This window comes from Corapipo altera, unplaced genomic scaffold, assembly GCF_003945725.1.
Source record: "Corapipo altera isolate COAL_440 unplaced genomic scaffold, ASM394572v1 1, whole genome shotgun sequence".
NCBI lineage: Eukaryota > Metazoa > Chordata > Aves > Passeriformes > Pipridae > Corapipo > Corapipo altera.
The window spans coordinates 29,051,757-29,064,952 of record NW_020884873.1 but is presented as its reverse complement, the minus strand read 5'-3'; the positions used below and the strand labels follow the sequence as shown (position 1 = coordinate 29,064,952).

General features: G+C 38.8%; 1 protein-coding gene across 9 annotated transcripts in view; it reads left to right on the top strand.

Annotated features, from left to right (window-relative positions):
- Positions 1-13,196, top strand: part of NAV3 (neuron navigator 3) — a 399,897-nt gene that overhangs the window by 138,783 nt on the left and 247,918 nt on the right. For 2 of the 9 annotated variants that reach the window (XM_027655656.1, XM_027655664.1), the window contains exon 1: positions 4,646-4,983. The exons of 5 other annotated variants lie outside the window; for them this stretch is intronic. In XM_027655656.1, coding sequence (XP_027511457.1) covers positions 4,741-4,983 — 243 coding nt within the window. In that variant the 5' untranslated portion in view covers positions 4,646-4,740. Of the gene's footprint in view, positions 1-4,644; positions 4,984-13,196 lie in introns of those variants that run through there. 2 more of the 9 variants (XM_027655647.1, XM_027655707.1) reach the window with 2 other exon arrangements.

Below are 13,196 nucleotides of genomic sequence, written 5' to 3'. Positions count from 1 at the left end.
TTGAGACTAATGGATTCACCTGACTTTTCAAATAACAAAAATAATGTCAGTAGAAGTATGCTGTGAACACGAGTCACAGCTAAAGAATTTGTCTCATTGGTATCTGACAGACTGAACTATGTTGTTACACCAAGAAGACATGTGGTGTGCTTCTTACTTACATTATTGAAATTTAAACTTGTCTTACCTGGGGTTATTAAACAAATCCTAAAAATCATATTGGTTCAGATACCTTCAGTATTTTAGTATCATTGTTTGCTTTTTCAAGAGTTCTCTATCCCCAGCTGGGGAAAACTTTCTGCTCAACCTGAAATCAGTGAGCACAAAATCATGTCATTGTATTGGAACATTCAAGCTTATTCAGAAGTTGTCCTGGCTCACATAAGCTCTAGACACAGCTGTTACACCAGTGGGATGAAGTGGGGAAACAACTCAGAACTGAGTTCTGCAGTCTCTGGACCCTCGACATTTCCTGTTTGACCCTGGACACATGCAACAGCTTCCTTGTTGAAGATCATAGAGCACAAGAAGCAAACAAATCTCTTGGCTCCACTTTTGAAGCAGGTGTCCCCTCTTTTGATATTTCCTGTGGTCTGGGAGACACTGCCAGCTGTCTATTCAGTTCATGCGAGCAGTTTGTCTGAGGGCTGGGTGTGCAGAAGAGGAGCAATCTTCATGGGACTTGTACTGGTATTAGATGCTATGAAGGAAAGGAAATACATGTGTGTTGTGCTGTGAATGGTTATTTCTGTTCAGTCTTGAGAACAAAAATTCACTTTAACATTACAACTGCCAGATACCTTCTTTCATAAGGTGGCTTGAATTTCAGGTGTATTTATTCCTGCTATATGAAATAAATATTACAGATTTTTCTGGGTTTGGGGGGTTATTATTCTGAATGCATATGTCCTGCATTATTTTGAGGTACAAATCATTAATCTAACTCATAATTTCTGTAAAAACATGGATCACATGACACGGTCAGTCATGCTTTATAGCCAGATTGTTGCTACTTTATTAGTGAAAGCTATGGTTCTATCTTCAGCATATCACTGGAACTGCCACTTCTGTTGACAAAACTACCAAGGATTATGTTTTCACCTTTGCTCTGTTTTTCCATTGTTTGGTGTCTCTTCACACTTTTATCTCCTTATCTAACATCCCACTGGAAATGTTCCCTGTTAATCCTCCTGTATCCTGTATCCAGGTGGTATCCCTGACCTGCCTGGCTTGAGGATGTCTATGCTAACAGATGTCTAAAAGTGTAAATTAGAAATCTACAGGTCCTCTGTGAACAATGTTTAGCCTTACCTGTTTCTTTGCAGTCCCTTTCTAGATATGTCAGTATCATGTAAGCATATCAGTATCATGTAAGCAAGTGAAGATGCATGTTCCTCGTTTCTGTCGGCCATAGCTTTTTACTCGTGGTTTTCTATGTACTGACAATAATATTTTGGTCCCTCATGGCAGGCAGTCTGGTGTTGTGTTTTATTTCAAGTAGCTCCAGGTTATAGCCTTCTTCACCCTTTTTTTCTCACAGATATGCCTTCTTTTGTTTGGACACTATTCACACATATCTAAATCGTCCTTGTTCCAACTTTGGGCTCTCTCTGGCAGCTCTGCTTGGCTGTCACTTAGCTGTCACTTAACCCCCACAGGGCTACTGAGCAAAATCCCACCAAACTCAGATTGCCAGCTTGATGCCTGATAATATGCCCTTCTGTACAGCCTCCAGCTTTGCCCCATAATTATGCCCAGTTCCTTCCTTTCCAGACGGAATCTGTACATCTCCTGCCCATCCAGCTCCACCACAAGCACCTGCTTCTGGTGACAGTTTGTGCATGTGGTCCCCGGATGCTTTATCCTGTGATTTCCTGTTTGTGTAGAAAACACTACTGAAGCTTAGTTGTTAAATATTCTTTTTTCCAGGTAGCCTTCACAAACCCCACATTCATCATGAGGTACACAAAACCTGTCAAGCAAAAAATGTAACTAAGTGATTTCTAAGAATAGCAGATGTTTGTTTATTTATCTTTTGCTTAGAATTAGAGAAAACAAGAAAAGGAAGTCCAGCCTTGTAACCACATTCTTACTTATAGAGTATGATTCCTCCACTATCTTTCATGATTCTGGCAAATAATCTTGCATACTCTTCTTTGCATCTTCAATAGAGCAGAAACACTTCTGTGATTTATCATTGTACAAATTCTAGCTAAATGGGATTCTGAAGTTGATGGCCCTGACCTGGTACTAGCTTAAAAGTCATAATATAATGAAGAATTATTTCGAAAGAGTAGCATTAACACCAGCTTTACATCGTTTCCAAAACCTGTTGGTTATGTATTACAGATGACTCTCTCCTAGTAAGCTTGCTTACTTATTACTTTTAGGGTTTCTGTGCTGGGAAAATGGGTTGCAAAAGAGACTGTGGGTATCATGACCTCATCATTCATATTCAAAAGAAGATGAGCAAGATTACCATAGTGCATTACTTTTTAAAATTATAACCCTGAGAAGTAATAAGATTCAATTACATTTTTTTGGCAAAGTTCTTCATAAGAAAGTATCTGTCTCATGTCTGTAGTTTATTCTTTGTTTTGATCATTGGTTAGCAGTTCTCATGAGGATTTTTCATCTTCTTAAACCTTGCAAGACATAAATCCCTCTTTTCCTATGGTTCCCTTCAGTCTTTGCATATGTGCATTTTCTGAAGCGTTAACTGTTAACAGTTGTGCCTAAGAAACCTGAATTCCTTACACAGCCACAGTGCTTTATGATTCTGGAGAACAAATGCAGACTGCAGACCGCACAAGGAGCTTTCTTCCCTTTTGCTCTGAAGAAGACCTGAACTATCACACCAAACCAGTCCTGTGGGCTGAACTTGTTAAAATGCAGAGCAGTTACCTCTGTGCAGTCTGTGCATTGCTGCTACTGTTAATGGTGGCAAAACCAAACAGTGGATAAGCAGAGGATGCTGAAATGTGTTTGCTGATTCACTGTATACTTCAAAATTCAGGAGGTTCCCAAGCCAGGTCAAGTTCACTCTTACAAACTATAAACAAGAATGGGATAGTTGTAAGTCAGTAGAGAGAGATGGATTTTTAATTACTGTGTCAGTGTGGTCTTTGTATATGAAAGATAGGGGACAATACTACAGGTACCACAGGTGTATTCTGCAAAATAATTTCAAAGTGTGATTTAAGAAAATATTTTTAGTCTGCTTCTCATTTACTTTTTGCCTTTCAATGCTTTTTCCAACTCTTGCCATCCTTGTTTTGTGAGTTTAAAAGTCCAGAAGGTTCTTATTTTCTCTTGTCCTTATATCTATAGCGGTAATAGTACATACTGCTCAAGGAGGTGTGGTTAATACCACATAGAATATCAGGGCAGAATAAGTCTCCTTATTCTCTCTATGTTTTATTTTGGAAGACATAACAAAACAAAAAATATCAATCAACAAACCAACCAAAAAAAAAAAGTTGGCCATAATGCTGGGTGATAAAATCCCTTAGGAGTTGAACGGTGGGATGTTTCTACACAGGTTTTTTCCTTATGCCACAGTTTAAAATGGAGACCTTGTGATAGGGTCTCAAAGGAATGTACAGTTTTCCTTTTAAGTAAGTGTTTATGCTGTGCAACAATTTGGACTGTCCATTGTGACTCATTTTGGAGCCTGCTCTGCTTGCCTCAGTTGTATTTCTATCTACAAGGATTTGAGGTTGTCAGCAAGAGTATTTCTATGAGCAACAAGCAGAAATGATGCATTGGACATGGACTTCATGGAACTTAAAATGTTTTTAGAAAGGGAAGTGTTAACATTGAATAGATGACGTTAACATCACCACAAAGAAAGAAAGAAAAAAAAAGGGGAGGGGGGGGCTCTGAAAAGCTGTGTTGACTAAATCTTCTAACAATGCTTGTGATTCTCCTATATCCTGCTCTGTGTTTTTGTATGCATTTTTCATAGTACAGATAGACGTTCCCCACAGTGTGATTCAGCGGCTGTTCCTAACCACACTCTTGTATGATTTTAACCTGATTTCACGGAAGGAACAGGGAATGAAACACTGTAGCTCATGGTTGTCAGCAGTGAAAAATACCCAGGAATCAGACAAACAGCTTCATTGCTGAGATTATTTCCGGGATGAAAACTCGTCCAACAGCTGTTTGCTTTGGCCACTGCTCAGGTTCTTTTTTTTTTTTTTTTAAATTGGAAAAAAAAGAGGTTTGTTTTTTTTAAGGATGTGGGCTGGTTATTTATGTACTCAGGAAGAGGTCTCTGCTTCCAGTGTTGTGGTCTCAAGCTGTTTTGACAGTTGGAGTACAGGAAGGTTTCCTCTCTTCTCTCCCTCCTTTTCTCCCATCCTTCATTCATTTAATGCACAGACCTGGAATTCTTTAGGAAGAAGAGAAGGCAAATTTATGAGTTCTTTAATCCCAGACAGGCAGCACTGTGGCAGTTACCTTCAAGAAAAGTTCACGCCCCAAAGAAGCGTTTAGTCTTACAGAGTCACTGACTCACTGAGCAGTGTGTGTGAGTGGCTGTGAGGGAGGAGGGGAGACATGAAGGAAAAGTTTTGCTTCCTTGTGAAACTCGTAATATTATTGTTTTAAGACTTTTTGAAAGGATGACTGCTACTTTTGTTTAAAGTATTTGTTCTGAAATTACTGAAGCTGGAGTCTACCAGACTGAGGTCAGAAGCATTTTCTTTGGCAGAAAGAAGATATTTTATAGAAGCCATGCCCGTACTTGGGGTTGCCTCCAAGCTAAGACAACCAGCTGGGGGGTCAAAGCCTGTTCACACTGCCCTCCCGATACCCAACCTCGGCCCCGCCAGCTCACAGAAGTACTCACCAAAGTCTTTTGAGCTTACTGGGGCAGAGAGCTCGATACTTTCTTGTCAGCTTACATTAAAGTCAACCTGTGATTTTGGAGAAAGAAAAGCGCTTCAAGGAAAAACCCAGGAGATCGAAGATAGCAAGGTTAGTTGTAAACTTTACCTGTGGATCTTAATTCTCGGAAAATGTTGTTTTGATTTGACAAAAAATGATTGCAACCTACTGCATGCAGAACTTGAGGGTAAATGAGTAAACAGACTTTTGCTGTCATCACTGAACTCGCAGCAGCCCTAGAAATTTGTTTTACTTAATGTTGCTGTTTGAATAAATATTCTGGTTTTAAATGTTAGTGTTAATCACTTCACAGATTAATTTTGATAAAGATCAGTAGAATCATAAGTAGAGAAAAATCATTCCAGCACCCAGTAAGCAGAGAAATGACATGACAGTAAAAAAAAAATAAATCTTGGCAGCTTTATGTTATATTATGAAATTTAGAAAGAGATCTCACTCCCACACCTATTCCCACAGGGAGACTGTTTTAAAATAAAAACAAGTAATTGATTTTCTTTTTACTTCTCAAATGATCTGGCTACTCCTGCTGCAGAGCTGCTGAACCAGAAAAACAGCTTCACAGTAAAAAGTACTTGTGCTTTTCTCTTTTGCAAAATAGCTTCTTCCTAGCCCCTATTGAGCCCCAATTCATTGTGATTTTTTTTTTTTTAAATGATATCTGAAGTAGGATGCCACAATATTTTTTAGACTGCTTAGGGTTTTTGCTTTTGTAAGGGGTTCTTTTTGAGTTATTATTTGAGTTGTTATCTATTAAAAAAATTATTCTTGATTTTCAAGTAGTCTGTCTGCTGTAGTTGAAAGCCTTTTTCAGGCTTTTAATGTGAGTATTGAGTCCCTTCTTGTCAGCAGTGTATTTTTCTGTAGATCTTTCAGTCAGTACATTATGGCTGCATGTGTGGTTTACACAGCTTCAGCAAGCAGTGTTAAGTGAGGTTACTTCCCCTTGCTTTTCTAGTACTCTTGGTTTGTGGAACTGATTACCACACTGGGATTAAACATATATTTGTAATTGTATCTTATTTAGTTTGAGAACACTTGAGTGTCATTAGAGTTGTTAAAGTGGCAAGATACACATAATATATATACTTGGGTTTTCTTTGTTTTTAGTTACTGGGTTAATTCAGTATTAGCGAAGAAAGTTGGTTTTGTGGTTAAAGCATAGGGATTCTGAACATTTGGTTTCCTTTTTAAACTTTGCCACATGTTTCCACATGAGATTTTGGTCATGTCACTTGACTTTTCCCTTGGAGTTTTCTGTGTCACCTCTCCCTGCCTTCCAAAGATGATGCATTGGTGGTGACTGACATGCTATACAGAAATACAAAAAAGGAGCAAACTGTTCATCTCTTGATTACTACAAGTGATGAACAGCCCTTTTCTATGACATGAATGGGACATGAAGATAATAATATAAGTTTTCAACACAATGCGATTCCTGTTTGCTTGCTTATTTTTAGTAGAAAATATTTTTTAGGTTTCTTATTTAGTGGTGTTCTTTAATGGATATTCCATGAAAAGTAAATTAGATTTGCAAATACTATTTTCAGAAAAAAAGGAAAAGGTTGCACTACCTGCTAATAAGTGTTTTTTGTTTACCTAAAAAAGTGTGGAGAAAGATATAAAGCATCTTGCCTTGAGTATATAAATCACTTGGGAACTGTTAATGACTATCATGAGACCAAATGGGAGTCATAGCCTTCCAAGGCATTTTGTCCTAAACCCTGCTGAAGTTCCAGTGAGTAAAGTAACAGGCTAGATGGACACAAACTGTGATCCTAATTTGTTGTTTCATGGGTTTGACAATACTCGTTATCTTAGAGACTGTTTTTTAAAGAAAGCAACACGAAACAGACCAACTTCCATAAAACAGCCTACTCTATCTGTTCTCAGTAGAGGCTTCTGAGCAGTTTTGAAAGATGACCAGCAAAGAGCAAGACCATGTTGTACACATGGTGGTCTGAAAATCTGCCCTGTCCACCTGGATTTACAGAAGTGCTGAACATTCAAGAAGTTACTAATTTCTGAAGCCTTTCTGTATTACCCCCTTACAAGTCCAACATTCCTAGTAAGCTTAGTGGCAGCCCTTTACTCAGTTTTCTTCCAGGCACGTATTTTGAAAGTGTGAAACTTTTAGGCAAGTTTCATGAAATCTTTTTGCAAAAGTGGTTTGGGCTGTAAGGTGGGTGGTTATGATGAAGAAATTATTGTAAGGCTTTTCTTACTAGTAAACTTCAAAGGATCAGCCTAAAAGTATCGAATGCTGTTTTCCTTCATCAGCAACAGAGATCCATGCTACCCTGGAAGCCTCGGAAGTATGTCCAGGTTATCTAAACAGTAGTTCTTAAGCACAAATTTGATGGAGTTGTTAGAGTTAATGTCTCTTCAGGTTTGCTGAGCAGATGCAAGTTCTACATTACAGGTTTTGTTGTCCCAAAGCTTGAGCATTTGTGAGTGCTGATTCCAATAGACCTTAGCAAATTCATTTATCAAATGTGATATTTTTATGTGGCTCTTTTGTATACAATGCTGTAAATTTGGAATGTTTCATTAGAACAATGATCAGATAAGAGGTTTTTGCAATCAAAATGTAATCAATGCCTAATCTGAGTTTCCAACTGAGAGTAAAATCTGACTATGGCATATTTCTTGTATGCTTTTGCTGTGTATATCATTGGATATAAGGCAGCACTGATTTTTGAGGAAAAAAATATGTCTATCTGTCTGCAAAAGACAATGAATTCATCATCTGGTAAACTTTTGCCCTTGACTCATGAATTGCAGCCTTTAGCGTTGCTTGCTTTGGTGTTTTACATATGCTGTGCTGTGGATCACAAGTTTCCTCATCCTGTCTGAAAGGCACTTAGATTGACAAATGCAGTCACTGTGACATATCCTGTTGCTATCTATAAGTGCTAAGGATTCCAAGATAAATTTGGGTTATGCATGTCAATACAGTAGGTCACTGCCACCCAGCTGTTTCCTCTACAACCTTCACTCTTACCACACCTGATTGTTTGAGACTTTTGACACTTGTGTTGGCTTTCTCACACAAGTGCCCTTGCCAAGACTGGTTAGGAATACAGCTGCAAACATCAGTTCTCTTTTCCCTAGATCTCTCTCCCATCTCACATGATTTTTTTTGCACTTGCAACTTTTTGCAACAACAAATTTTGTTGCACTTTGTTGTTTTCTTTTTTTGTGGACATGATGAAGTTTGAAGTTTAATAAGAGTGGTTATTATTTTAATAAAAGCTGTGGTCGAAAAAGTTTGAGGTGATTAACTTTTTTGTAACTTGGATAGAACTTAGTCAACCCTAGGAAAGCAAATAGTAAGTTGCTAATGATTTAAATTATTCTGTTTGTAGTTTATTCAAATGCACTTTTGTTCAAAATTTTAATTATTTGTTTTTTGTACTTGAGTCACATACAACAGGTCCATCTGCTTTCTTGCTAAACCCACTAATGTTTAAGCTGACTGCATGAACACTTTATGATGTGAATAGTCATGCAAAATATTTGAACACAAGTATTCAGCACACATTCTTTTTCCCTGAATATATCATATAGACAAAAATTTATTCCTATATATGTACACAGGAATGGAATTCAGCTGCTGGATTCATGAGGTGAAATGGCTTTCTTTGGAGCAGATGGAGTTTTGCTGTTCAGTTGGACCATAGTGTGTTTTTATGCAAAACCATATCTGAAAACACCACTGTATTTTCTAATATTTTTCTAACTGTGGGTAAAGTATTTATTTGTACTTCTGTACCGTCACTTTTATATTGCTTGCTAAACAACCATCAGATCATGCTAGGCTGCTTTGGAATACTGTTCTGGTTGTAGAATGTGCTATTAAACAGCAACAAAATGAAAAATAATCCATTGATATTGCAAAAAGGTAAATGAAACAGTGGAACTATAGTAATGAAGAAAGAATTTATTCGCAAAACCAACTTATTTTGGTCACTAAATGATAACTCTACACTATATGTATTATCTTAAGTGTGGATGTTGAGAGGCTAGGGCCAGACTCTTTTCAATAGTGCCCAGCAACAGGACAAGGGTCAATGAACACAAACTGAAGCACAGGGATTTCCACTGAATTTGAGGAAAAACTTCTTTAGTTTGAGGGTAACAGAGCACTGGAACAGGCTGTCCAGAGAAGTTGTGGAGTCTTCTTTTCTGGAGATATTCAAACCTACCTGGGCACAATTCTGTACAACATGTTCTAGGTGAACCTGAGGGGGGATTGGACTACAGGATCTTCTGAGGTGCCTCCAAACCTTCAACCATTCTGTGAGTCTATGATATTGACCCACACAAAAATACCAGCGGCAATAGTGTTTTACTCCAGGTCACCTGAAAGTGTGATTGACTTCAGCTACCCTCACACATTTGATGGTGTAGTCACATATGCATTGCCATGAATCCACTCCAGCACAAAGCTGAGCAGCTACTGGGACTCAGAACACCTGCTAGGCAAACTGGTCTTCTGCTCTGGCTTCCTGGGGCTAGTCCTTGCAGTGCTCTGCTTTATGTTCCCAGGGTTTTCCTCCCATCATTAAACTTTCTTCTTTCAAGATAACTGCAGCATCATTTATTCTTCCAAACTGAATTTTCTCTGAGCTAAATCTGATACATTAATTGTAGTGTTTTGTTTATATGACTTGGATGATAAGATTTTAACCTTCTTTCCTGAGTTAATTCATTCCTTCATTGTCATATCATTTGCTTTCTGCTTTTCTTTTTTTGTTTGTTTCTTTGGTTTTTTGTTGGTTTTTCCCCCCAGTTTCTCTACGTTTATGCTATCTGTCTGCAGCTCTCTGCTTTATCTGTTTCTTCCTTCCTGTTGGCAGAAATCTTTACAGGTTTCTGAATATGACTTACATTTTTCTGTATCCCCTAATCAAGTCTTCCTGTCATGCCTGCGGCATTTTTCATATTGCTGTTGATTATCAGAAAGTGCTAGTCAGCGTCCCCAGCTGATCCAGTACACATACATAAATGTAAAACTTCTCTGGATACTTCAGTTTTGGGGACTTATATAGAGGAGTCCAGCCCCACCAAGTTCATCATTAAACAATGTAATTTTGCTACAGGAAGATCTTAGAGGAGCTCGGGAAATGGATTTGCTGCAAGACCTTTTGGAAGAAATGATAAAGAATACTATGTGTCCACCTGAGGAAAGAGGCACAACCAGCTGCTTCTGTAGAGCACAGAAATCTGAGCAGTTAATCTGGGGAAGCGGTCTGTAAATCAGCAGAACAGACAAGGATAAATGTGTACTACTTGGGGACCATGTCCAACAGAGAATGGAGTAAAAAGCACTTAGTTGTACCAAGTGAACATTATTAAAGTAACCTAAAATGAATGTCACAAAACTAAGCTAAATACTTTGATCTGATTAGTCAAAAGCACATACTGGTGCTGTTAAAGTGATTCTTGACGTCCATTCTGTTTGGTGTCAGTCTTAGTGTCAGGACTCCTAGTGTCATTCAGCCAGACCTTTTGAAGTAGGACATTAAAAAGAGTATGGAAACCTCCCATTTTCCCCTCATAATTGTAAGCAGTGTGTCAGTGATGTGGTAACTCCTGCCTGTTGCCAGACACCAGACTTGGAGAATGGCTAGGCTTCTCAATACAGACAAATATTTTTGCATTTCATACATAGTTGGAGCTCATGCTCACATCAACAGGAGTACTGTGCACATTGGAAAACCAGGTGCTCTGTCATCATGGCTGGGCTTCGCGAACGAAGATTTGGGAAGGCTCTATCCACATTTGTTGCAGGCACGCTGATGGCTTATGAGGCCAATATGAGACAGTAAATGACTTCCATATCTCAGTCTTTCCTCAACTAACCCTTCCACACTATTTACTTAGGTTCTGTGTGACCCTTTTCCACCATTCCCCAAATCTCTCTGAAGCAAGGCATCTGTTGCAATCCCACATCTCTTTGACCTTTCGATTTCCTGGATACCTTTTTGTCTGGTCTCTCAGAGCTAAGCTCCACTGAGTTTCTTGACACACTGAATCTAGGGAACATAAATAAATGAATTTATTTCCCCATTTTGTGATACCCTTCCTTTTCTTGGCGGTAGTGCATTGGAGATGCCTGCCATATGGGTTGGCAAGAAAGGAGGCTGCTCATTGTGCCAACTGTTTCATTTACAGCACCACAGCCAAGGCAACAAAAAGGGCAGCAGAAGCAGCCAGAAACTGCCTATCTTTTCCCCATAGTGACCGCTGGTGATGGGAAGCCAGCATTGTTTCAAAAACGCTGAACTAGCTGCCAGAAATTTCAGTCAGCACTGTGGACACCTGGGACTGTGTGTGTTTAAAATTCACACAGCCCCAGTGAAGCCAGGACAGTTGGAAGGAGTTCAGATTGTCAGCAATTTCAGCTTCTTGACTTGTGCTTTGAATTATTTCTTTATCAAACAGATAACTATATCTTTAATGTGCTTAATGTATCCAGCGCCATCTGTCTATGCTATATTATAACTGATTTTAGAGCTTCATCTTGTATGAGCTTGGAGTAAACTTCACTATTATATGTTTATTGTCTAATTGTCTGTATCAAGCACATTTTCCTGTAGTTGAGATAAATGCGAAGTAACACAGCATCGACTCTCAAAGCTTTTTTATTTGTGAACAAATTGTATTGAATGTAGGTGGAAAGATGCTTTCTGTTTGTAATTTGTGATTGGGATCATGGATAGGAGGGTATTGACCAACCTGAGCTTAAGACCTCTGCATAATTTTCTACTCCTTTCATTTTATTTCTCTCACAAAATAAGAACTCAACATATTTCATATTAATTTTTTGCATTGTGAGGTGGTATGACACATCAGCAGAAAACAATCACACTTACTCTTTTTTTTGCATTTGTGCCTAGGAAAGCTGCTTGGCAATTTCTTGACCAAACAACTTTTAAATATAAAATTCTTTCCTCAAAAATGGGTGTCTGAATGTTGATGCACTGTGGATGCACCAGGAGAGCTGAAGCAACCCAGCCACATTTTCTTGGTGTAACACCCTTGCAACCCCTTTGTAATGGTAATCTGTTCTCCATAACCATAAATGATGATAAGTGGTCTCTATCTTTAGATAAAAATAATGGGCTTATATTATACCCCATGAGGTTTTAGTTAGGCTTTAGTAAAACTTCCCAGCAGTAACAGTAGTTAAACAGAGGAACATTTTGCCTGCAGAAGGTGTAGTATCTCCTTTACTGGAGAAACAAATGTGTACATGTGCCCTTCATAGCATTACTAGCTCTGATCCTTCCTGGTGCAAAGGACTCAATTGACAGTCTTGATGGTCTTCTCATTCTCTTTTCTCATGTCTTGATTCAGCTGAGGACTGAGTGCAGGTCTGTGGTAATGAAACCGTGCTTCCCTGGAAACCTGAGCTTACAGTCCTGTGGTCCACTGTGCTATGGAGATATACTCTCTTTGGAGACAGAGTTTCTTCCTTAGAAGAAGTGCTGTTGTGTGCTATGTGTCTTTCCAGAGGCATTGCACTGAAATATTGCAGTTCCAGTTAACTTTCCCAAAAGCACAGGTAGGATATTCTTGGACACCAGACAACTAGTTGCTGGCTTGGAAACACTCGTTCCCTTGGCATATAGGTATTGGAGTGTCCTCCTGCCTCCAGGTCCGGTGAGATCTGACAGTGGAGTGACTCTCGGGGACTCAGTTATTTGTTCTCTAACAAGGAACATAGAAAACCTATGAACTTAAAAATCCTTAATTAAAAATCCCTTCAGAAGAACTGCAGTGAATGTTTCATCTGGTTACATTTTGCAGGGGCTCCCTAGAAGATAGGAGCATCCCAGTGCACTCAGCAGAGTGAGGGATACCACTAAGGTTAGGGAGTTTGGTTCCATTGAGAAACATTTCTTCCCTCAATTAAAAAAACATGATAATGCCCTTTCAACCAAACCTTGATGCACAGAAGTTAGTCACAGCCCTACAGAACACATGGCTGTATTACACAGTGTAGGAGAAAGGGAAAAATATTATCCCCATAGTGCAGAGGGAGGGTAGAGATTAAAGGGAAAATGGATGATTTTCCCACACTCAGGCTGGGACTTTGTGGCAGGACTGGGAATTTCAAGTCATATATATCTTGAGCTGTAATCTCCACATCATAACCACAAACCTATCCTTTTTCTTTACTAAGGGATCAGTTAAGAATGAAACATCCAAACAATGAGTTATTTTTTTGTGCTTGCTTCATAAGGACAGTTTGGGCTTTATCTTCATTTTAATGT